The 24,780-nt window shown below is 33.1% G+C and overlaps 1 protein-coding gene across 1 annotated transcript in view; it reads left to right on the top strand.

Moving 5' to 3' along the window:
• Positions 1–24,780, top strand: part of LOC145329250 (uncharacterized) — a 28,689-nt gene that overhangs the window by 521 nt on the left and 3,388 nt on the right. Inside the window, exons 2-29 of the mRNA XM_080173301.1 lie at positions 701–776; positions 1,227–1,306; positions 1,864–1,946; positions 3,587–3,672; positions 4,054–4,108; positions 4,351–4,412; positions 4,906–4,988; positions 5,830–5,932; positions 6,182–6,303; positions 7,322–7,492; positions 8,208–8,323; positions 8,953–9,020; positions 11,150–11,248; positions 11,681–11,776; positions 12,308–12,368; positions 12,545–12,615; positions 13,438–13,548; positions 13,777–13,849; positions 15,391–15,453; positions 16,627–16,673; positions 17,119–17,175; positions 18,730–18,804; positions 19,196–19,291; positions 20,954–21,086; positions 22,271–22,366; positions 22,948–23,011; positions 23,133–23,275; positions 23,664–23,723. Coding sequence (XP_080029427.1) covers positions 701–776; positions 1,227–1,306; positions 1,864–1,946; positions 3,587–3,672; positions 4,054–4,108; positions 4,351–4,412; positions 4,906–4,988; positions 5,830–5,932; positions 6,182–6,303; positions 7,322–7,492; positions 8,208–8,323; positions 8,953–9,020; positions 11,150–11,248; positions 11,681–11,776; positions 12,308–12,368; positions 12,545–12,615; positions 13,438–13,548; positions 13,777–13,849; positions 15,391–15,453; positions 16,627–16,673; positions 17,119–17,175; positions 18,730–18,804; positions 19,196–19,291; positions 20,954–21,086; positions 22,271–22,366; positions 22,948–23,011; positions 23,133–23,275; positions 23,664–23,723 — 2,450 coding nt within the window. The remainder of the gene's footprint in view (positions 1–700; positions 777–1,226; positions 1,307–1,863; positions 1,947–3,586; positions 3,673–4,053; positions 4,109–4,350; positions 4,413–4,905; positions 4,989–5,829; positions 5,933–6,181; positions 6,304–7,321; positions 7,493–8,207; positions 8,324–8,952; positions 9,021–11,149; positions 11,249–11,680; positions 11,777–12,307; positions 12,369–12,544; positions 12,616–13,437; positions 13,549–13,776; positions 13,850–15,390; positions 15,454–16,626; positions 16,674–17,118; positions 17,176–18,729; positions 18,805–19,195; positions 19,292–20,953; positions 21,087–22,270; positions 22,367–22,947; positions 23,012–23,132; positions 23,276–23,663; positions 23,724–24,780) is intronic.

Raw genomic sequence — 24,780 nt, 5'->3', positions numbered from 1 at the left:
TACGGACATTCTGGTAATGATTATAGAGTTGCTACGCTTTCTAAATCGTACCCAACTACTACAGGAATCATCATGCAAAGTTTGAAATCGATAGGACAATTCTAACATGCCTAAATTAACGAATAAAAGCTATCTATCTCGGACGGACATACGGACGGACGTACGGACGGACGGACGGACCGACCCTAATTATAGAAAAGCTTCGCTTTTAAAAAGGATGACAACATCCATAAAAGCGAAGATCTGACACGGTAGGACAAACGAACATTAACACTTGTAGAGTGTCAGAACTCACTAATCAGAATATAAAAGTGTTAGATTAAAGTCGAAAAAATTGTAAGTGAATTTGTTGTTATAAAAATAAAAAATCGAAAATGGATTGTTGCATGAAGTGCATTTGACAAGTTTGATTGCAAGCATAAGTTACAAGAATACCATCTAACATATATAATTTGTGTTTCAATAAATAGCAATCAATTGGGCACCACCAAAATAGTTATCATTCTGTTTTTGTGAAAACAGGACAGTCATTTATGTTGCATGTATCAAAAATATATTATTTTAAAGTCTTGAAATTTTTAAAACCACCTGGTAAAAAATTGAAATTCTTTCAAATATACGTCATATACATGTAGTTTAAACTATTAAACTGAAAAAAATATGCAGTTTACTAAATTCAAGTTTCTTTATATATTTTCAGGGTTTAAAAGTATGCAAAGTTACCCGGCCAAGACTGAGAACAAAAAGTGACAACTCCTTGTCAAGAAGTAGAAACAGTAAGTTTTTTTTCATCCGCACGTTCCTGGGAGGTTCATTTCTGCACAAACCTCGTCATAACTAAAAGACGCATAAAAAAAATTACCTACTGCTGCTATGTCAGATGCGCGACATTGACAGTAAGAGAAGTAGGAATAACTTGGCCAAAACCAGGCGCAACTTAACTCATTACCATGCCCAGTTAAGACTTGAAGACCAAGGTCGTGTTATCAAAGAGTTGGTTGTCTGCTTAGTTTAGAATGTTAGTGCTAGGGTACCTACTAGTTGTTATCAACCGTTCCCAGAGGTATTAATCGGTGTAAATTGGAATCAAATTAAAATTCGGATAAAATATCCTTGCTTAAGTTTAAGTGCTCCTCGTTCATTCATGTTTTTAGGCTTCGGAAATCAAAAAAATATACCTAATTTAAATATTAATCTTCCCGTCCTTGAAAAATATTATCATTTAGGTGAGAAAAAAGCTATCAGAATAAATGAACAACTGAAAAGAAACAATACTATTATGGCTAAGGTTGTCAACCAACTAAAGGTAAAAGAAATACCAAGGATGGCAATAGAAACCCACTTGGAATAAATCCGCAATTTTTGGAACAATAATTCTGATATTTAGCTTCAGAATTAGCATCAAATAATTTTCATCCTTTTAAATGAATTTTAATTGGCCTAAAAAATGAAATATTACACATTATTTTATTTAATCTTGCCTCTGTTGCTTCCTCGGTTTTTTATTGTCTTGTAATTGTTTCTGTGTAAAATTCGTCCTTGTTTATATTTTTACTAGCGGCTACGCCCCTAGAAGCCTCTAGGGGCACTTAAGGTAAGAAGGGGAAAAGTCGATCTCATCCAATTTTAAATTTGAGTTTCAAAAGAGTAAAAAAAATATTTTTTGGGGCGGGGAGGGGGGCGAAGACTCCCTCCCCAAAAATAGTTTAAATCTTTCCCAGGACCTATAAGAAACTTCACTGTAAAGGAGAACCTTATCGGTTCAGCGGTTAGCGAGATCCTTCGGGACAGACAAAAAACGCTTACTACTTTTTATAATATGATTGACTATATATGGATGTTGTAATCCTAGCATTAATTTAGGAAGCTTTGGCGAGTAGAAATCAAGAAATTATGGGTTACAAGAATGAAATCATGGCTCTTAATGAAGAAATTTCTATATTAAGGTAATTTATCTTTTTTAAAGCGAAGCTTTTCTATAATTAGGGTCCGTCCGTCCGTAACGGATAGCTTTTTTGTTAATTTAGGCATGTTAGAATTGTCCTATCGATTTCAAATTTTGCATGGTGATTCCTTTAGCAGTTAGGTACGATTTAGAAAGCGTAGCTACTCTATAATTTTTATGTGAACTAATCATCTGATTGATCTGATTTTTGGTATCTTGATTCCTGGAACAACAAAGTATAATTTAATCAGCCAAGCAACTCTATAATCAAGTCCTAAAAATGTATGTATGTCCATAAACATTATCCCGAATCAAGCAGTTTTTTTTTCAACAAATTTACTTACAATTTTGCTTTGACCCTTTTACATTTATATTATGATTATTCAGTTCTGACACTATACAAGTGTTAATGTCCGTTTGTCCTACCGTTTCAGTGCTTCGCTTTTATGGATGTTGTCATCCTTGTTATAATATCTATAAGGCCATATTAAATATACCCCTAAAACCTCTGAAATCCATATAAAATTAAAAGGTTTAAGGTTCTAATTTATTCTTTTCTTTTTACAAATTAGGTGCATTTCTTATTCTTGATATTTGATTTCTTACACCAATACGTTGGATTTACCCCTCGACCTGTTGAAACAAGGATGACAATATCCATAAAAGCGAAGCTCCTAAGCGGTAGGACAAACTGAATAATCAGAATATTAATGTATAAGAGTCATAACAAAATAAAGTAAATTTGTAAAAAAAAACTGCGCTAATACAGGAAAATAAGGACATACTTACACTTTTAGGGCTTGATTAAAGGGAAGCTTCGCTTATAACATTGTACTTTGTTGTCCTTGGAATCAGTGTTCCAAAAATCAGATTTATCGAATAATTGTATCTCATAACAATTGCCGTTAAAAAAGTTTAAAATCAACTTGCTTAAAATGGACGTACAAACATTCTGGTAACGATTGTAGAGTTGCTATGCTTTCTAAATTGAACCTAACTACTTCAGGTATCATCATGCAAAGTTTGAAATCGATAGGACACTGTGACTTTTAACATGCCAAAATTAACGAAAAGAGCTAACCGTTACGGACAGACTGACGGACGGACAGACCAACCTAATTATAGATAAGCTTCGCTTTAAAAATTATAGATTTTTCTCCCTGTATTGTTCACATTAACCAGGGAGGGAGGGGACATTTGACTGTTAATTACACTGGTCCCCAAAGTTTATAATGAGTTTTTCTTATTCGTTGGCTTAAAAACTTTGGGACTTCCATTGAATTTTGATTTGACATAGTAACATTATCACACAGAGAAATACTGTTTCTTCTCTCACTTAATTATTTATTAATGGATTTATTATTACTTGGATCTTACACCAGATTTTCATGTTCTCTAATAATGTGAAACTTGCAGCGGGTTGGAATAACGATTCCTTCCTTTCACCCTCTTTACTCAATCCCATCCCTTCTTACTGGATGAACGAAATGGCCAATAAACGAGTTCAATGTTAGTAAGCTGAATTGACGAATTTTTTCTGTCATAATATCCACGTATAATATTCTGAATCTACATACATAAATATTAAACTTTGAATGCTGTACTACTAATGTAAATATATAGAATTGTCCTTGTTTTTAGAGTTGAGCTGGAGAAGTATGAAAACGAGGATGGTGGATTTGTGAAGAATCAGAAAGCTGTCCGGATGTGCCTCAATAATGCTATAGGAACATATTATTCTCTTGCACCTAGCAAAATTTCATAAAAATTGTTATAAGTGAAGCTTTAAAAGGGGTCTTACTACCTAGCTAAGTTCTAAAAAATGAAGTAATATGAATAAAAAAATTGTTGAATTGATTTTAAATGATAAGATTTTTCTCTCTCGAAATATCGACAAATGTTTTTTTGATGTCAAAGTGTAAAAATCACTGCAAAACATCATTTACTCTTATATATCAAAAGAATGTTACTATTTATTTACCTGCTTTTGGGTCTTATAAGCATTGATTTATGATTTTGAAATGTTAAGAAAATCTTGCAGAATTTTTGAAAAGTTAGGAAATTTACTAAGAATTTAGCAGAAAAGAGAATGTTATTTTAATTTTCAGATAGCTTTTCTTCCTTCGCCTCTGTTTTCAATGAAGAAATTGAGAAAGCATATAGGTAAGCGTAACTATACGTTTTCATTAAACAAGGATGACAACATCCATATAAGCGAAGCCCTGAAACAAACAATTGTAGAGTGTCGAAACTTAATAAATAGAGTATAATGATTAAGTCTGTGGGGACAATTGCCTAACCTAAAATAACATATCAAAAGCTACTGTGAAAATACGACGAAATGCCCCTTAAGAGGCGCGGCGTTGTATTAAAAGGGACTATACCCACAATTTATTTTATTTTAGTGTTCTAAATCATGGATTGAAGGCTGCAAGGTTGTCCAGAAATTCCAGATCTAGGTCTTCAGGTATGATTATGAATATAGTTTACCTTTGAAATTTATACTCTGGTAGAAAAGTTATTGAATACATGGGAAAGAGAGGTATAAAAAGATAGAATTGAATGTTTGATATCTAATTAATTTGGTAGATTCACAGATATTCAACCCTTTGATTACACGACTTGGGTTCTGAAAGTCTTAATTATGTTTTATAATGAATTTTCCCCTTCCACTTCTTACTTGTAATGAGATGCATCTAGCTTGGAAGTAGTATCTATATTTTTACGTCTCCAGTAATATATCCATAAAATTGTGATCACGTTTCCAGTCAAATGCGCTTATGAAGTCTAATTGTTCTTTATGTTGACCAAACACATAGTATAATTAAAGGCATATTTAATAACAGTTTGACCTAATAAGCGCATTTGGCTGTATGATTGCTCACAATTTTACGGAAGCTACTATTCCCTTTCTAAGGTAATTAAGATTTCTAAGAAATCTGATAGGATTCTTCATGTAGGTCGAATGTTAACCCTTAATGGAAGAGAATCATCTCAATTCAGCAAACCATCCTCTCCTAATAAACAACTACCCCAGAATAAGGTAAATTATTTTGACTATAATACAAAGAAGTAAGGATTTTGTCTTGATTTAAAGATTTTTCAAGGGACTTTTCATAGAGAAGCTTAAAAAAATCTTTAGGATATTGGTTTACGCCCCAATCAGGAAGGTGTACAACCCCTAGGGGGTTATTGCTAGTTAATATGAAAATCCAAGAATATACTATACATAAACTTAATAAATGCATATAAAGAGCTCGAACGTCAAATTGACGTGAAACTTGTAGATTATTGTAATCTTTGTTTTTGTAAGGGAACTATGCACGAACGAGAGCAGGTACCTTCCAGCATTGATTCGTAGTATTTTTTTAGTAAATATACTAGGTTTATGTTTAATATTTGGTTTTTCGACTAAAATTTAGGTTTCACCATGGTTTTATATAAATAAAACTTTTAAATGTTAAGCATTTTTAATAAAATATTATCAAATGTTTTTTGAGTTCAAAGGTTCAAATAAAATAACACGCCAAAACATAATCAAATGCTGCAAATTACAAATGTGACTGTTTACAATATTACAAGTTACTATCACTTTTCTAAATTAACATTTTTCATTAAAAAAGTTTTGTGTCACAGCAGTTTGAACTCAACAAAACATTTGATGATATACCTATACCTATAGTCAAAAATTTAAAAAATTTTTTTTATAAAACTATAGTGGAACTTATTTTTAAAAATTGATATAATGATATTAAACATAACCGGCCTTGGATATTTACCAAAAAAAAACATTTAGAATCAATGCTGGAAGGTGCTTAGAATCACTTCCTCTCGTTCTTGCATAGTTCCCTTTTTGAAAAGTTTTATCTTTTTCTTGTATGTAGGTATCACCCATGGTCGCAGGACATCCTATAACCACACGACCCAGAATACAGCTGACAAGGATGACCATGCCCATGACTGCTAACCATGTAGATGGTAACAGAGGTAATAAGAAACTTTAATATTTTAGTTGTTTAAACAATGTTTGGGTACCTCCTAATCCTAAATAATTGTGTAGATCAACATTATATTTTTGTTGTTAAAAATCATGGCTTGTATCTGTATGAAATCCTCTCAGCCACCTTAATCTATGCAGCAACACCTTCAAAAATGTGGTTCGCAACAAATTGCAATAATAGAAATTTTTGAGGCCTTTTAGAAAATCTGTTTTCTCACCAAATTATTTAAATTTAGAAAGCACAGAAGTTGAAAGATCAGAAAATGAAGTGCCCCATGGTGAAAGGCCCGGAAATGTAAGGCTACCTATACGTTTGGCAGCTCCACAAAGAGTCCTAGTGTTGCCAGATAACGTTCAGGTACTCCATAAAAATATTAAAATGTTGGATTTATATAAAAAACTTATCGTATAGTCACTTTTGTGGCAACGCCTCTTAAGTGGCGTTTTATCGCATTTTCACAGTAACTTTTCCCCCATTTCTAGCCCCTGCGGGGGGTGCTAACCCTACGGGGTAATCACCTAAGCTAACTTAACCTAACCTATTAAAAGCTACTGTGAAAAATATGACGAAACGCCCCTTAAGAGGCGTTGCTACGAAAGGGACTATACCCAAAACTTACATTAAGAAAATAGGTAGGTAGGGGTTGATGGTATTAATTCCCAATCATTTTATCCAAATTACATACGACAATAAATGACTAGGGCTTGAGATAAAAACTTATCTTTTGGTATTTTAGCTAATATGATTTTAAGAAAAAAAGTTCCTATGGTAACTAAATCAAATACCCAAAGACTACTTTACAAACCACTAGACTAACGAAGATATAGGTTGTATAACAAACAACTGAATTACTTCGAAAAGAAAAATTTTGTGATTTCAGCTGTTTTCTGATTAGCTGATTTCTGAGGGCTATTTTAGTATTTACCAAGACTGCCCCTAAAAAATCATCTAACCATAAAATTTGAAAAGGGGGGGGGGGGGGGCGAAAGTGACACTTTTTGAAACCAAAACTAAAAGTCAAAGGAACTCAACTAAAAAAAGAGTTACAGGTCTGACATTTTGCATGGCAGTTGCTTTATAGGGGTACAATATGGAAATGTGAAGAAACGGCGGCGCAACCGCCGAAAACCGCCGAGAAAAGGCAACAAAAATTACGGCGGGAAACGGCGGTTTTCGGCGGTTGCGCCGCCGTTTCTTCACAGTTCCATATTGTACCCCTATAAAGCAACTGCCATGCAAAATCTCAGACCTGTAACCCTTTTTTTAGTTGAGTTCCTTTGTTGACTCTTAGTTTTGGTTTCAAAAAGTGTCACTTTCGCCCCCACCCCCCCTTTTGACCTTATAAATGTTATTATTCATATAATATTTCTTTTAGAATGAAGAACCTCAAATAAACTATGAAGCAAACGAAAGTTTAATGGAGGATGGTGACGCAAATGCCTCAATAATGGAGAATGGTGACGCAAATGCCTCAATAATGGAGGATGATGTGTTTGATGAAAACCAAGAACAGTTTGTCCATTCAAGATCTAATAGACACCACCAGGTATTATGGTATTGGTAGATATCGAATATCTTTGTCATAACAGATCTATAGTATAAATATATATAGACAACTACCTCTTTTCCCTTTTCAATGGCCTTTTTGTCTGCTTCTAAATTGTTTTCTGCTTTTTGGCTGTGTTAATATATGATTGATTGATTGAATCTGATGTCCTCTGTGAGGAGTAGGCTGAATGACTTTGCTGATGATCTGATGGTGATGATCTCCAGGTAGTTGCACGTCTGACACGTTCCTTCTTGTAGGGTGTCAATATATGCGTCACCATTGGTTGATTTTCAATGACCCAATAGAAAGGTTGCACAAGGTTGATGCGATGGGGAGATACAGTTATTTAACCCTTTCTCCCTCTAGTGTTTTACTCTAATATTGTCATCGTACATGAATATTGATTATTTTACTAATTTGTTCAAGCTAACGAATATAGTTCTAAAGAATTTAAGGGATAGTACATTCTTGAACTACAAAAATTGTTTACCTTTTGCTTGGCAACTAGATGCACTTGTCTATGATCCTTTATCTAATATGTACTATTTGAACGTCTTGGTTATGACACAGTTGATGTTAATACTAAATCTTCTCATTTCTGGAAATGCTTTGCTTCAGTAGCAGGTTTTAAAGGAAAAAAATGGATTATTCTTAACAGCTTTTGTAATAAGTTTTACTTTATATCACAAGTTATATAACTTTTATTTTCTAGGCAAGCCCAGAACCTCCAAGACGAACAGCATTTGACATGACGGTGATTAACGAAGAATCCTACGTTGCCTCGTCCCCTGACACTCCCGCCAGCACGAGTAGAGTTCATCTTTCCAGGTAATGGGTGGGGGGGGGTTCCCCTGGGCCCTGACACTCCAGCCAGCACGAGTAGCGTTCATCCAGGTAAGGGGAGGGGGGGGGGGAGAGTCTCCTAACTCTCCAGCCAGCACGAGTAGAGTTCATCTTTCCAGGTAATGGGGGGGGGGGGGAGGGGGTTCCCCTGACACTCCAGCCAGAACGAGTAGCGTTTATCTTTCCAGGTAAGTGTGGGGGGGGGGGGGTTAGTCCCCTGACACTCCAGCCATCACGAGCAGAGTTCATCTTTCCAGGTAAGTGGGGGGGGGGGGGGGGAGAGTCTCCTGACACTCCAGCCAGCACGAGTAGAGTTCATCTTTCCAGGTAAGGGGTGGGGGAGAGTCCCCTGACACTCCAGCCAGTACGAGTAGAGTTCATCTTTCCAGGTAAGGGGGGGGGGGGGATAGTCCCCTGACACTCCAGCTAGCACGAGTAGAGTTCCTTGTGTGTGTGTCCGTCACAAATCACAAACTTGGTATTTCAGGGATGTCAGAGTAAAATTGGTTTGTCTATACACGAAAGAACAGTCATATTTTTGTTTCATTTAAAAAATGCAACAGTTTTCATTAAATCTAGGTAATCTTGTTTATTCTATTCTTTATTGTATTCAGGTCTTTGAGAATGAATAATTCCGTTGTGGCTGCAAATCAATCTACTGACAACCACCATCAAGATTCAGGTACAAACATTCTTCACATTTTAATGGACGGAAATTAGAATTTTTATGAAAAACAATTAGGGTTGGGCTTGGCAATCCGAATACGAAATCCGCCAAAATTTTGAACCCAGAATCCGAATCCACAATGACTTTTGTAGCACCAAAAAAAAAATATTTTAAATGTGGCAGACAAAAACCAAAACAGTATTTTATTGTTTCTCAAATGCAAGTAAAATGGTGGATAGCATCCAAAGTTTATTTTTGTATTTTATTTTACTGTAGATTTTCATGCTTATTTTAGGTTACGTTAGGTAAGGGTTAAAAGGGCTAAGTAAGGGTTGTAGGTGCTAGAAATTTTATATTTATAAAAAGACCGTGAATCCACAATCCGAAAATCAGCCAAAAATAAACAAGAATCCGCAATCCACGGATTGATCCTTTTTTGGGGGGCGGTTTTTTGTAAGAATCCGAATCCCGCTCAAAAACTGGGCGGATTGTCAACCCTAAAAGAAATAATTTTACAATTTTAATGTTTAATTGTACTACTTTTTAAATTTTTACACATTATAACTTTTATACCTAAAGATTATAAGAAATTTTTTTCCAGTTTCGGATATTTTTAATTTTTTTTACTTTAACTTTCTTAATTAACAGTAAATAACAAAACATTCAGGGATCTAAAGGGATAGGACAATGGCCGATAAATTTATGTACATTCCCAATTATGATACACAACAAAAATCCTTCTGTAGATTGTAAATACTGTTGAAACGTTTGGACACTCAACTTAATGAACCAACTAATTAGAATTAGATAAAAGTCCCTAAAGTTGGTAGGGTAAAGCGGGGCGAACTCGGTCTTTTTTTCGGTTTTTTGAACCTGCAAATCGTAAAAATTATTTTTTTTAAATGGGACCAAGACCAGTAGAAAGATCTCGGAAAAGTCGATCAGGTCCTAAAGGGACGTAAACCTAGGAAATTGGGAAGTTTGTCAAAATTGATCTCTAAAACGGCACCGACTTCGCCCCGCCTTGAGGCGAAGTCGGTACGGCATTTTCAAGCTTCAAAAAATCGATGACGTATTGATTTTATTACAGCATGCCCAAAAGGTAAAAGTTGCTAAATGTAATAAAGAGTATGCACAAAAAATTTTATTAAGATAGGTCAATTTTTTCTACCAAAAAAAATAATTTTTCCGAAGTACGCGAAATTTGACTTTTTTTTCGAAAATTTTTTTGATAAAAAACATAAAAATACTACTAGAAAAAATAACTTTTTATGACTTTAATGGCCTGATCCTTAAAATTCAGGCAATTTTGAATAGATTTGGCCAAAAAAAAATTAGTTCTATTAGCAAAATTTCCTAAAAAAATCAAGTTGAAAAAAAGAGAAAAGTTTGGCAAAATCTGTGGTCGATTTTCCAGCTTCAAAAAACCTATGACATAGTGATTTAATTACAGCATGCCCAAAAGGTTAAAGTTGCTAAATGTAATAAAGAGCATTCACAAAAAAAATTATGAAGATCAGACAATTTTTTCTACAAAAAAAAAATAAATTTTTTCCAAGTACGAGAAATTTGACTTTTTTTCTCGAAAAGTTCACTTTTTTATATAAATTGAAAAAGTTAGTATAAAAAGTGAAAAAACCGAATTCGCCCCGCTTCACTTTTAGTCGATTTAAGAAAAAACTATACAAGCTTTTTTAAAGTTTTAAACGGAAATGGATAGCCTATTAGATTCTTAATAAGTCCCCTGAAGACGTCTAAGCTCTAGCTCTTACCAGTTTTTGTCCAACTTACAGTTTTTCCGACCGAAGCAAAAAAATCGAAAAAAATTTTTTTTGTCGTCCGACTTTAAGACCCAATAAGTACCCTAAAAATTCATCTCACAAAAATTTCATTTTATACTTTTTTGTAGGCAATTTAATAAGGAACAAATTTGATTTTATGTTTTTTTCTGTCAGTCGATTAGAACATGGAGAAAATGTTATTTAATGAAGGTGGTCAAAAAAATACCGACTTCACCTCAAAACCGAGATCGCCCCGCTTTACCCTAATCCAACGAATAAGAAAGCTTTATTATAAAACTTTGGGGACTATTGTAATAAACAACTCAATGTCTCCTAAAAACATTACACTATGGTTTTATTAAGATGAGGAGAACCAAAGTATGATGATTGAAACTGATAACAGAAACGGCAATCCCAACGAAACAACGGAAATTGGTCAAAATACTTCGGTTATGGATGAAAGTAAGTTATAAAAAAAAACATTTTGTGCTTGTTTGCCATAAAATAGAAATTGAATCGTAAATTTCCCCTTTCTTTGGATTTATAAAAAAAATTGAAAAATTCGGGTATAGTCACTTTCGTGGCAACGCACCTTAAGGGGCGATTCTTCGTATTTTTCACAGCAGCTTTTCTCCTATTTCTAGCCCCTGCGGGGCCAATTGCCTAACCTTGTGGGACAGTCACCTAACCTATAATGAGCAATTTAGAAATACGACGAATCGTTCCTTAAGGTGCGTTGCCACGAAAGGGACTATTCACAAAAATCCTAACAAAACTGTAAAGAGAAACAGATTAAAAATAATAGGTAGTGTTTTTTTTCAGTTCTTTTTTTGGCTTTATTCAATTTCCTACTCTAAAAAAAGAACGTTTTTATGATAAAGTCTTTTATTTTAGGTTTGGATTCTTCCTTTAGAAGACGAATTGTATTTTCATCAAATCGACGCTCTAGGCCTATTCTATCTGGCTTTGCCTTTGCTAATTCTAATTCTGGTAAGTTTTGCTTTGACGAGATGCTTCATTTCATCCTTGTTTATTAAATCTAGCCCTCCCCAATAATTAAAGGAAGTTAATATAAATATTCTTTTTTTGACCCGGTAAACTAACTTTCAACAAACAATTAACTCTTCGACTGTATTGTCTTGAAGTCCTAACTTTGCAATGTTATGAGTTGCGCCTATTTTGGACCAAGTTATTACCCCTCTTCTTATTGATAATGTCATCTGACATTCTCCAGTTATGGTTAAAAAAATTAGGATCATGGAAAGAAAACGAAGTTTCGGGTTTCATCTTATTTTCACAGTAGCTTTTGAAAGGTTATTTTAGGTTTGGTTAAGTAAGTGTTAATGATTGCCCCGCAGGGCTAAAACCCTCCGCAGGGGCTTGAAATAGGAGAATAGCTACTGTGAAAATACGGGGAATCCGCAACTTTGTTTTCTTTCCATGATCCAAAAATTATTTTCGTATTTTATTTTTTTTATTGTGTATTTATATGTAGATGTTGTCATATTTTTTTTTATTTAGGAAGCAGTGTTTCAAGCTTAACAACCAGTCTACCTGAAAATATTAGATCACCTCAATTAAGGTAACAAGGTTTCTTTTGCTTAATCTTTTGGGAATGCGCAAACTTAATTTAACAGTAATTAGAACATTCTTTGATTAGACAGACTCAAACCTATGATATAAGTCATCACATAATCTTTAGAAGCCGAAGTTTAGGCTGAATATTTTGTAGTGGAAATAATCATTTTACTTTTCTAGGGCATCTCCACAAGTGGATGTATTGAAATCCAGACGCCATCTTGCAGTCAGGCTTAACAATGTGTCTACAGGAAAAATATATTATTTGTTTGGGGTTTTGAAATTAAAAAAGTACCTACCTACCTATTCCATTTAAAAGTTATTTGTCAAGTATTAATCTGTTAGTTTGTACTTGTTATGAAGATATTTTTTAATTATTAAAAATCTGTAGATTATCTAACAAGGATGACTAAAATCCAAAAGTAGCGAAACACAAAAAAATCATTGATTGTAATACTGACAAAGAGATTTAAATAGCATTTGATTTTAGGGAATTGTTAGGAAAAAAATCAGCCATCTATGTCAGGGATGTATATTTCCTGATAATGTCTCACCTCATTAGGAAGAGAAAATGACTGACAGTTCTTAAGCTCTTATAAGGCAGAATCACGACATATTACCATTGTTAGGTTCTTAATGATAATAAGAAAATGCTGATTAATTGAGTAATAGTGGGGTAATAGTAGAGTGGTAATAGAGGAGGTGAAAAAACTGTTCCAATCCTGAGCTTTAGGAATCTGACATTATTGATTATCTGAAAGTACAAGACTTTCAGTAATTGAGAAAAAATTAGGGGGGGTATGCTCAGGAGTGAAAATAGTTTATGTAGGCTTGCTTTGCTTCTCATGGGTGTGCCTCTGGTCATCTAAAATAAGAACATTTATAATGTACATATAGTACAATCTATCTTGAACAGAAGTTGATAAAATCACATTTCCCCATTAGCGTTACGGATGGACATTCAAAGTGAAATATAGATTAGCTGCGCTACTAAAAATAACTTACTTATAGAAACTTAAATAATAATGAATATGATAACAACATCTAAATGAAACAAAAATAATTGTAAAAAGATGCCTCTGCTATGTCAAAAACAGCCAACTTGGAAGCCTTATCTCCGCTAGGGATGAATTCAAGTAGATCAACTACAGCTACCTCCAGAGGCGACAGCCATACAAGTTTAGGTACATTTTGTTAGAGCCGTTTATTAACTATCTTGTAATATCAAAGCTTCTAAATATATAATTTTATATCTGTGGAGTTATAATTATAAATGTACAGTTCTTGAAAATAAGACAAATACTGAGATTTTGCACACACACACACCCTTACACTTCTGTATGGCAATTGTACCATGCCAATATCAGTTATGAATCATTTTTGTAAAATTTTTGATTTTGTTTCTTTTTTAGTTGGAAAGTCATTAGTACCTGCCATAGACCTAAACTGTTCCAGTCTTGGAGATACAACAAGCATTGCAAACAGGTTTCTTTAGATAATACCTAGATATTGCAGATGTTTGTTTAAAAAAACATTTTCTAGAAAAATACTATTAGGATTAACATTTTAAAAGAAATAATATGAGAGACCCTTATCTTGACATTAAACTAAAATTACTTTAGTTAATTAAATTGTATTATTAAAAGAGGGAAGTCATTTTCTAGTAAATCCCGTAAAGGTGTGTGTTATAAGGCCTAAAAATAGTAGTAGAACGATAAGGTGCTCTATATATTTGTATTCCCTATTGAATAGAACAAAAGGGAAATTTTTTTTTTTTTTTGATAACCATACCTGGAATATCTTTAAAAAATAAGAAATTTCTATCAAACGCTTTGTTTGGCTCAAATTGATAAAAATTAAAAAAAATATAATTATAATAATAATGTTTTCTATAGGTACAAGGTAAAGGTTAAGAACAATCTATACCATTAAATAAAGGAAGAAGCCATTCTTTACAGGTTGATTTATTCAAGGTGACAAAAATTAGTTTTATGTTTGTGGAATTTCATGTTTGTTTGCTTTGAAGTAGAAGGTTTCAATGTGCATTGTTTCATTTCAATTTCACTACAGCGAACAACTACATTTTAGAACATTTTTTTCTGTAAATTAAACTTTCATTATCAAAAAACTAACTTGTTTTTCAACTATATTTTGGTCAATCTTTATTATAAAAAAAATATTCTGGCTTTAAAATAGGATTTGAAACTAAAAATGACATACTACACAACAAGCAAAGAAAGAATATGACATGCAACCTCCACTTTGAATCTCTTACCTTCTTATATAGATTGTATATCTGAATGTTTTCAAAATTGTCTGTATGTAACTTGTTGTGTTGGTTTGTTTCACTAAGTCATTGTATTAGCGATTTGTTAAAGTTTCATTTTAATGTTCACTGCTCGTACAACCTGAAAGAATAGCTTCTTCCTTTATTTAATGGTATAGATTGTTCTTAACCTTTACCTTGTACCTATAGAAAACATTATTATTATAATTATATATTTTTTTTTATTTTTGTCAGTTTGAGCCAAACAAAGCATTTGATAGAAATTTCTTATGATAGATATTCCAGGTACGGTTATCAAAAAAAAAAAAAATTTCCCTATTGTTCTATTCAATAGGGAATACCACTATATAGAGCACCTTATCGTTCTACTACTATTTTTAGGCCTTATAACACACACCTTTACGGGATTTACTAGAAAATGACTTCCCTCTTTGTTTTAAAATATTTGTTTCTTCTCTGTTATAATGTTTTAATAAAGAAATGTATATTTTCCAGGGAGAGAGAGGACATTGGGCTGTTTTTTTACACTAGTCCCCAAAGTTTTTTAGTAACGTTTTTATTCGTTGGCATAATATTTCTGGGGGCTTTAATTAAATTTTGATTGGTAGGCTCATTAAGTTAAGTGTCCTAACATTTTACCACTAATTGTAATCTACAAAAATGCTAATTTTGTGGGGATGTACATCAATTGATCGTCCATTGTCTTATCCCTCTAGATCCCTGATAATTTGTTGTCTAGATCTAGCCTTGCTGACGTCACGAGTATACCTGTGTTGGCTGATCTGGATCAAACTACTGACAGGAATATATTTTCATTACACTTTTATATTTTTAACATACAAGCCTTTTTAAAAGCGAAGCTTTTCTATAATTAGGGTCGGTCCGTCCGTACGTCCTTCCGTCCGAGATAGTTAGCTTTTATTCTTTAATTTAGGAATGTTAGAATTGTCCTATCGATTTCAAACTTTGCATGGTGATTCCTGTAGTAGTTAGGTACGATTTAGAAAGCGTAGCAACTCTATAATCGTTACCAGAATGTCCGTACGTCCATTTTAAACATGTTGATTTTTTTACTTTTTTAATAACAACTTTATATGTGATAAAATCATCCGATTGATCTGATTTTTTGATTACTGATTCCTATTACAATAAGGTATAATATTATGAGCGAAGCATCTCTATAATCAAGTATTAAAATGTCATTATGTCCTTTTAAACAGAATTCTGTATTTAAGAAGTTCTGCAACAAATTTACGTATAATTTTGTCAAACCTTATATTTTCATATTTTGTTTATTCAGTTCTGACACTCAACAAAAGTTAATGTTTTTCTGTCATATCGTTTCAGAGCTTCGCTTTTATGGATGTTGTCATCCTTGTTTTGCATTAATTTCTTGTGAAGGATTTTTTTCACGGTCTGTCCGTAACTGATGGCTATTATGATTTTTTTTTAGGCATGTTATAATTGTCTTATCGATTTCAAACTTGGCATCACAATTTCTGTAACAGTCTGGTACAATTTAGAAAGCGTAGCAACATCATGATCATTACTAGAAAGGCAGTATGTTTAAATTTTAAGCATGATAATTTTAACCTTTTTTATTAAACTTAAGTACATTAGGTATTTATTTAGGTATCCTATTATATTACTTGAATTTTGGAATATTGATTTCTAGGGAGTTTAGGCATAATGTTACAAGCAAAGCATCTCTGTAAAATGTAAGTGTCCAAATTAAGAATCATGTATTTAAGCAATTTTGGGATCGATTAGATTTCTAAATAATTTTGAATATGCAATGTGTTACCTAGTCCTACTCTACATTATTTGTAAATGTTTTTTTTTTACATGACCGTTTGATTAGTTGAGCTTCGCATTTATACCCGTTGTCATCCTTGTTACGTGTTTTTAGTTTGTTACGATTTGTCAGTTTTCTAACATCTTAAATAGTGTTAATGTAAAATATGAATATTTATAGACTTGATATCAGCCATGCTATAAAAGTTAATTCTTCTGTTAACTTTGGTAAGTTTTATTCTTTTTAAAAATTCCTGATAATATACATTAGAAAATATTTGGTATTTTAGACTTAAACAAAGCATTGATAACTGGTTTACATTTATCCGATTAAAATCCACTGGATTCAAACCGGTTCTGAGCTTTACTAGAAATCATGTATCATATCTTAATAAAGACAGTTTTCTACGAATAATAAAATTAAATCATAAAGTTTATGCCTGTTTGTTGGACCAAGCCTTGGCCAACGAAATTGTAATTTTTTTTTAAATTTTACTCACAGCAGAAAGCTTTCTAGGTATAAATATGATGCAATAAATAACTATTTAAATTTTATTTTTAACTCGAATGTATTTAAAAATGTTTTGCTTGATAACTATGTTGTTATTTACTAGGGTGGTTCCATGGGTCTATTATTCACCTATTTTCAATAAAATGTCCCCTTTATTTTAAGGTCACAATATGACAGTTGGATTTAACACCACTCTCACTCCAACTTTAGTTCAACAAGGAATATATTAGACTTTTTATTTATATATTTTCTATATCCTATAATATAAAGTAATAAGCTTTTTTTGTCTGTAGCAAAGGATCTCGCTAACTGCTGAACCGATATGGTTCTTCTTTACAGTGAAGCCTCTTATAGGCTCTGAGATGGTTTTAGGCTATTTATTTTTTTCAAAATTAGTCTTGGTATGGTTTTAGGCTATTTTTCTGCCTTTCGAATATAGAGCCCCTAGATGCTAGGGGCACAGCCGCTAGTCCTTATAATAAAGTAACAGGATCTCTATCTGTGTGTTTGTACCGAAGGACCTCGCTGCTGAACCGACATATGGTTTTCTTTCAAAGAGTAGCTTCTCATAGGTCCTGTGAAGGATTATAGCTATTTTGGTTGGAGTACCACCACCCCCCTAAAAGAGATATTAATAACCCCATCTAGCGACAAAAATCAATTTTTGGTAAACAACTGATCTCAACATTTATTGAGAAAAAAAACAGTTTATGTAAACCTAGAGGCCTCTAGGGGCGTTGGCGCTAGTGTTTTTATATTGCATAAAAAAAAGACATTGAAGGATACATAAAAATAACAATATTTTGGACTTTTAAGAATGAAATTTGGGATATAACCCCCTTTCGTGACAACGCCTCAAGCTTAAGGGGCGTTCCGTCGAATTTTCACGATGGCTTTTAATAGGTTATTTTAGGTTAGGTGTTTGCCCCGAAGGGTTAGGCAATAGGCTAGAAATAGGAGAAAAGCTACTATGAAAATACGAAGAAACGCCCCTTAAGAGGCGTTTGCACGAAAAGGACTATACCCGAAATCTGTATTTTGGAATTCGATTTATTTTTGCTGTTCTTCTATATTCTAGAAATGTTACTTATATTAACCCTTACAGATCGGGACCTTAATAGATCGGCTCCTGGTACAGATAAAGACGTAAAATTTTTTCTGGTGGTTCATGTGTATTTTTAGAGAAAATTACTTTTTCTAGTCATAGCAGTCAGACCGCTCCTTAGCCGCTTTTTAGCGGCCAGCCGCTAAATCTTAAAACAGCTGTAGAGCGGCCAATTTTGCAGCTAGGATGACCAAATTTTAGGACGAACTTTTATTTTTCATAAAAAAAAATTATTTTTTCTGAGCATCGCCGAAAAACGGCAAATAACGGAAACCGCCATTTTCGGCGGTTACGACGGTAAAACGGCGGTTGGCGGCGCAAATTAATATTTCTATCTGTTTATTATTGCTCAAGGATTTACCAAAAAAAAATATAGGTCTCTAGCTGTAATAGAAGCCACGATATTCATAATATATGTATGTAGTAAAAGCCGGACAAAAATCGGTCATAAAGTCGGTCAGGGAACGGTCAAACGGTCATAATATCACTTTTCTCAGAAGGTCATTGATATCTAAGTATTCACCAAAAAATTTTAGGTTTCTACCTTATACACAAAAGTCATAATGTAGAAATTAAGATTTATTTAGAATTTTTTCAAATTTTTTTTGCTACCTGATCTGTAAGGGTTAAGTATTACATAAAATATAAATAAATTGTCACAATTAAAGATAACGGATCTCAATCTATGTCTCCAGCGCCTAGTGATGTGTCATTAGTTGAAAATAGTGGTTCTAATTCACCAGGAATGATTTCTTTATAAAACAATTTTTAAAGCATTTTTTTCCATAAAATCAATAAAAAAAAGAGGCAGTATTTTTAAAAGTACAATAACAAGGGAATTGTTTAAGAAAAAAGTAAGTTTGTCTAAAATGATTCAAAGCTGTAAATTTAGGAAGGTGAATTTTTGGTGGGGGAACGGCAGTTATTCGGCTTTAACTGTGGTTCTTCTGACGTTTCTTCCTTATAGAAGCAACTACCATGCCAAATCCCAGGGCTGTAGATCTTTTTGGGTTGAGTTATTTTGTGTTTTAGATCTGCTTACAAAACGTAGCACATAAACTCCCACCTTTTGGCTTTTTACAGACATAAGAAACACATTTTTACACTGTATTTTTTATAAAGTACATATCATAGATTCACAAGAAGTTAGAAGATCCATGTCCCCAGAAAAACGCTTTGATACTTCTTCTGTTTCCTTCCTTGAAAGTCTAGATTACGATCCTATGGAGGGTAAGTAGTTATTTGGTTGTAATCGATATATAAGAGGGGGGGAAGTTTTGACACATTTGCGTAAACAGTGAGTATAGGAGAATTTTTTTTGGACATAATTTCTCTGCATAAAAATTCCCGATTTTGGGGAAATTTGTGTAAAAAAAAGAAAATCTCAGATTTTTACAAAAAACAACAATTTAGATATTTTATAGGTACTTTACATAAAATAACATATAAGAGTACTGAATCTTCTTACAAAGCTGGTTCTGGTGTTGTTGGAGGTCTCCAAAGCTATCTTCTTAAGACTGTACAGTCACCAACTCTCATTTCAGAGAAACCTGCCTTTAGGATGTTATTGTTGAATGCTGCGCTTGGTACATACTTGATTATTACAATAGGCTTTATCTTTGAACTGAGAGGATATGTTATTAGGGATAAAATCATACACATATGTTAAATTTTCCCAAGTTTTAAGATTTTTTGTACAGGCCTCCAGATTCAGGAGCTGCAGGCCTCAAGGTGGTCTCTGGACACTGGACAGGCATAAATCAAAATATATTTTTTTTAAAGTCAGAGGTCATTTTATTTAACAAAATAAGCATATTTTTAAATGTTATTTACATATTTGAAGAAAAAAAAGATGCATATTTTGTTAATAAATGAGACCAACTGGAGGCCTGCAGCTCTTGTACCTTGGGGCCTGCAGCTTCTAAACCTGGAGGCCTATCCAAGAAATCTTAAAACTTGGGAAAATTCATCATATAAGAATGATTTTATCCCTAATAACCTATCCTCTCAGTTTAAAGATAAAGCCTATCCTCACTGTTTACGCAAATGTTTCAAAACTTCCCCTCCCTTTTACTTGGATGTAGCATAAGATTTTTATGTACTCAAATAAAGTGATACTTTCAGTTGGCTAAAATAACTTCCTTCCCATCCTATTGGATAAGCGAACTGACCAATAAATGAGGTTCATATAAGCAACCAAAATTGAAGACTAATTTTCATTTTCACGTATTATATATCCACTAGCGGATACGCCCCTAGAAGCCTCTAGGTGCACTTAAGGTAGGAGGGGGAAAAGTCGATTTTATCCCATTTTAAATTTGAGTTTTAAAAGAGTAAAAACAATATTTTTTGGGGGGAGGGTGGTGAAGACACCCTTCCCAAAAAATAGTTTAAAACCTTCCCAGGACCTAAAGAAGCTTCACTGTAAAGGAGAACAAAATAGGTTTAGTGGTTAGCAAGATCCTTCGGGACTGACAAAAAACTCTTACTACTTTATATAATAGGATTGTTGTAGTGTTCTCATGCACAGGGTCAGGATACAATTCAAACTTTTAAAGGGTTGTATTTATGTTTTTTTTGTATGAGCTTTTCATTGTGAAAAGCATAGTCTCAGCATCAGGGACTTTCAATCTTTTCATTTTGTGGGGGATAATTATGAGGGTTTCAATGAGGGGTAAACTTGTGTATTTTATTTTAATTTGAGGGGGGTAAAACGGGGAATTATTACATCCTTAAAATGCTTAGTGACCGTCTAGTATCGAATAGCCATCCTCTGAATTCGAGCACATTGCTTTATAAAACAAACCAGAAAGCAAGGGTAAAACGAAAACGTTTATTAAGTAGTTTTTATTGTATAATCTTTCCAATCATAATAAAAAATTATTTATCTAGGTCCTAGCTGGTTGTTCGAGTCGTTAAGAAAACGCAAGAAGCGCAAATCTGCTGGTTCAAGTAGTGGAAGCAGAAAACGAAGAAAAGCTACGCGACGCAGCTCACCTTTCATTCTTGATTCTCCTAATTTAAGGTAAACTATTAGACCCTAGAGGCCTCTAGGGGCACTTGAAGAGGGGGGGATTCCCAAAGCCCATTCTTTTTATTTTAAAATTTAAAAAATCTAAAATTGGGGTGGTTACACTTTTTTCTTGGGGCGATTTTTCTTGGGAGGGTGATGGTAGCCTCCCGCAAAATAGTTATAAACCTTCCAGGGACCTATGAGCGGTTAACGAGGTTGAGCGATTAACGAGATCCTTCAGTATAAACAAACAGACAAACATCATTCTACTTTGCATTATAGATAAAATCTTATATATTAAATCTTAATTCTTGGAAGGTCTTTTGGTACTTGCACCAAAATGACTGTTGAACACTAATACCCCAAACCCTTTACTTTTGAATTAAATTGCCTAACCCTGCGGGACTAACAGTAACCAGTAACAATTATAACTTAACCTAACAAGCCCTAAAGTCAAAAATAAAAAAGAAGAAAAGGGGACTAACCACGAACAAGAGCAAGTGATTCTAAGCACCTTCCAGTATTGATCTATAGTATTTTTTTAGTGAATATAATAGGTTTATTTTTAATGTTTGGTTTATTGACTAAAAAGTTAGGTTTCACCATAGTTTTATATGAAAAAATATGGAATGTTAAGCATTTTCTGGTGCAATATCATCAAATGTTTTGATGAGTTCAAACTGTTGTTTAAAAGCTTTGACACAAAAGCATATTATTTTGTTTAAAAATGTATAATTAGAAAAAGGGTTGGTAACTTTTAATATTGTTAACAGTTTAATTAATGTACATTTGCAATTTACAGCTTTTGATGCTTTTCTGCCGTCTTATTCTATTTTGTCCTTTGAACTCAACAAAACATATGATGCATAAAAAATGTTTTACATATCAAAGTTTTTCATATAAAACCATGGTGAAACCTAACTTTTTAGTCGATAAACCAAATATTAAACATGAACCTAGTATCTTCACTAAAAAAATACTATGGATCAATGCTGGAAGGTGCTTAGAATCACTTGCTCTTGTTCGTGGATAGTCCCCTTTCCCTCTTAAAATGTGGGGGGATTATTGACCAACAAGATGTTTTGTGTAGATACGCTAGTGTTTTTTTAAATTTGTATGCATTTAATCATGCTGTATAGAAAATCATTTAGTTTTATTTCCAATCTCTTAAAAATCTAAATTCTGTTATTTCTTAGTGGTACAAAGTCAACTACCCCAGAAAGCAGTCCGTCCATAGTGGATGCTTCTAAATTCTTGTCTGGTCTCAAAGCTTCAGCTGCTAAATCTTTAAGGTGATATTTTAGTGTTATTAACGTATAATAATGATTTCCAGAACGATAACTTAATATTCAAATGCAATGTCCTAAAATGGAAGTTTATATATCTTAAGCATCCCATATATAAATAATTTTGGTGTAAACAAAAGGTTTGTTTAGACTTTTAGATTAAGTTGAATATAATAAAATAGTTTTACATTATATTTGCCAATGTTTGTTTTTCTGTATAATCTGTTAAGCTTCGCTTTTATAGATGTTGTCATCATTGTTTTCACAATACTGAGTTTACTAAGTTTGAGATTAGAAGAAAATATAAGCATGAACAATGAACATTCTACTGATTTATAATAGTTATATAGAGCATCGTATTATAGACAGCTTTTCGCAGATAGTAGAACGATACATTTCGATATTAATTCTGGTTTTGCAAGAAGGCCCGGGGTAACAAAACTAACATTAATATTTAGATTTTTCATTTTATTACTCGTAGAAAATTATCTACAATACGTGACTTTTCAGTATGGCTGAAAACTGGTTCTAATCCTGCGGATAATAATCGGGTTTGAAGCCATAGTGGAAATAAATTCCCTTTTTAGCCCTGGACCTGAAAATAAATCTGTCAACTCTGATGATGAAGAAAATATTTCTGGCTTTCAACAGGTATTTAAAACTGATTAAGTTGTAGTACACATTTCACATACTGCAAAATATTCTGACTTGCTTTTGTTAATGCATAGTTCCCTTTACCTATTAATTTTTTTATACTTTGATTGATTTTTAGGCACCAAGACGTTTAAGCCTTGATAGTTCATGCTTGGGAGCGGGGAGTAGAACACCCCTCAGAGAAATAACCCTGGAGCCCCAGGGGGAGGTATTCACATACAACCCGAGGGTGGACTCGGGACAAGTTGTTCAAGGAATCAGGTAGATATTTTATAGATAGTATATCAGGTGTTTTTTAAAGCTTTTTGGTCAAGCATACTACAAAACATTAAGCTAAGAATCACTCAAATTCATTTCAAATAATGGCGAATGCTACTGATTTTGTTAGGATTCGGTCCATGATGGGCCGAATCCTGGGCAAACAAAACTGGTATTATTTCTATGTAATATTTGTGGAATATTGTCTGTAACACGCGATGCTATACATGATTTTTCAGCATGGCTAAGAACCGGTTTTAATCCAGCAGATATTGATCTGTTTTGAAGCCATTCTGGAGATTGAATTATTTGAAAACCTTAATCTTTAAGCTTAATTACGATCACTATGACTAATAGGAAGATAATAAAAAATACCCATTTCTATTTTCAGAGAAGCCAGGATTAATATAAGAAACACACCTGAAATTCAAATCAATAGAAAACTAACTAGGTAATCATACAATTTATCACAAATCTGCGTAGCTTAGTTTTCTTGTTATGGATCTTTTGTCTTTATCTGTATTGTATGTGCACTGTATTTATGCATTAAGGGCTGTATGACCGTTTATCATAAAGATGTAGTCCTAATTTTTACAGAAGTTTCATGTTTTTAAATTGCAGGTTTAAGGCGGTTAGGGCTTGTCAAATTCTCAATAGAAGTGGCACTCAAAATATACCCTTCTACAAAATTATGATTTTCTTTCACTAGAAAATCCTCGTATAAAAGTAACAGGATGTGAATAATGAATATGTCTGTGTGTACCAAATGATATCGCTAATACATAATCAAATTAGTTTTCCTTTCCAGTGAAGCTTATCTTAGGTCCATAGAAAGTTTATAAAAAATATTGGAGAGGGTACCACCAACTTTCCAAGAGTAATCGCCCCTAGAAAAAAATTATCTCTTCAGAATTATCTTTTTAAAAGCGAAGCTTTTCTATAATTAGGGTCGGTCCGTCCGTACGTCCGTAACGGATAGCTTTTTCCGTTAATTTTGGCATGTTAGAATTGTCCTATCGATTTCAAATTTTGCATGGTAATTCCTTTAGTAGTTAGGTACGATTTAGAAAGCGTAGCAACTCTTTAATCATTACCAAAATGTCCGTACGTCCATTTTAAACATGTTGATTTTTTTTACTTTTTAACAACAAATTTTTATGTGATCAAATCATCGGATTGATCTAATTTTTGGTATATTGATTCCTGGGACAACAAAGTATAATGTAATAAGCGACTCTATAATCAAGTCCTAAAAATGTAAGTATGTCCATAAAAATTATCCTGCATCAAGCAGTTTTACAATAAATTTACTTACAATTTTGCTTTGACTCTTATGAATTTATATTATGATAATTAAGTTCTAACACTATACATGTGCTAATTTCCGTTTGTCCTACCATTTCAGTGCTTCGCTTTTATGGATGTTGTCATCCTTGTTTTATTAAAAGTACTTTCTCCAACCTTAAGTCCTCTATTATAATAAATAAGATAAGACATGCTTAGAATTG

Source organism: Acartia tonsa, chromosome 10 (assembly GCF_053477335.1).
Source record: "Acartia tonsa isolate MP-2025a chromosome 10, ASM5347733v1, whole genome shotgun sequence".
NCBI lineage: Eukaryota > Metazoa > Arthropoda > Copepoda > Calanoida > Acartiidae > Acartia > Acartia tonsa.
Note: the sequence above shows the minus strand (reverse complement) of the source record. Positions and strands in the feature narration are given on the sequence as shown.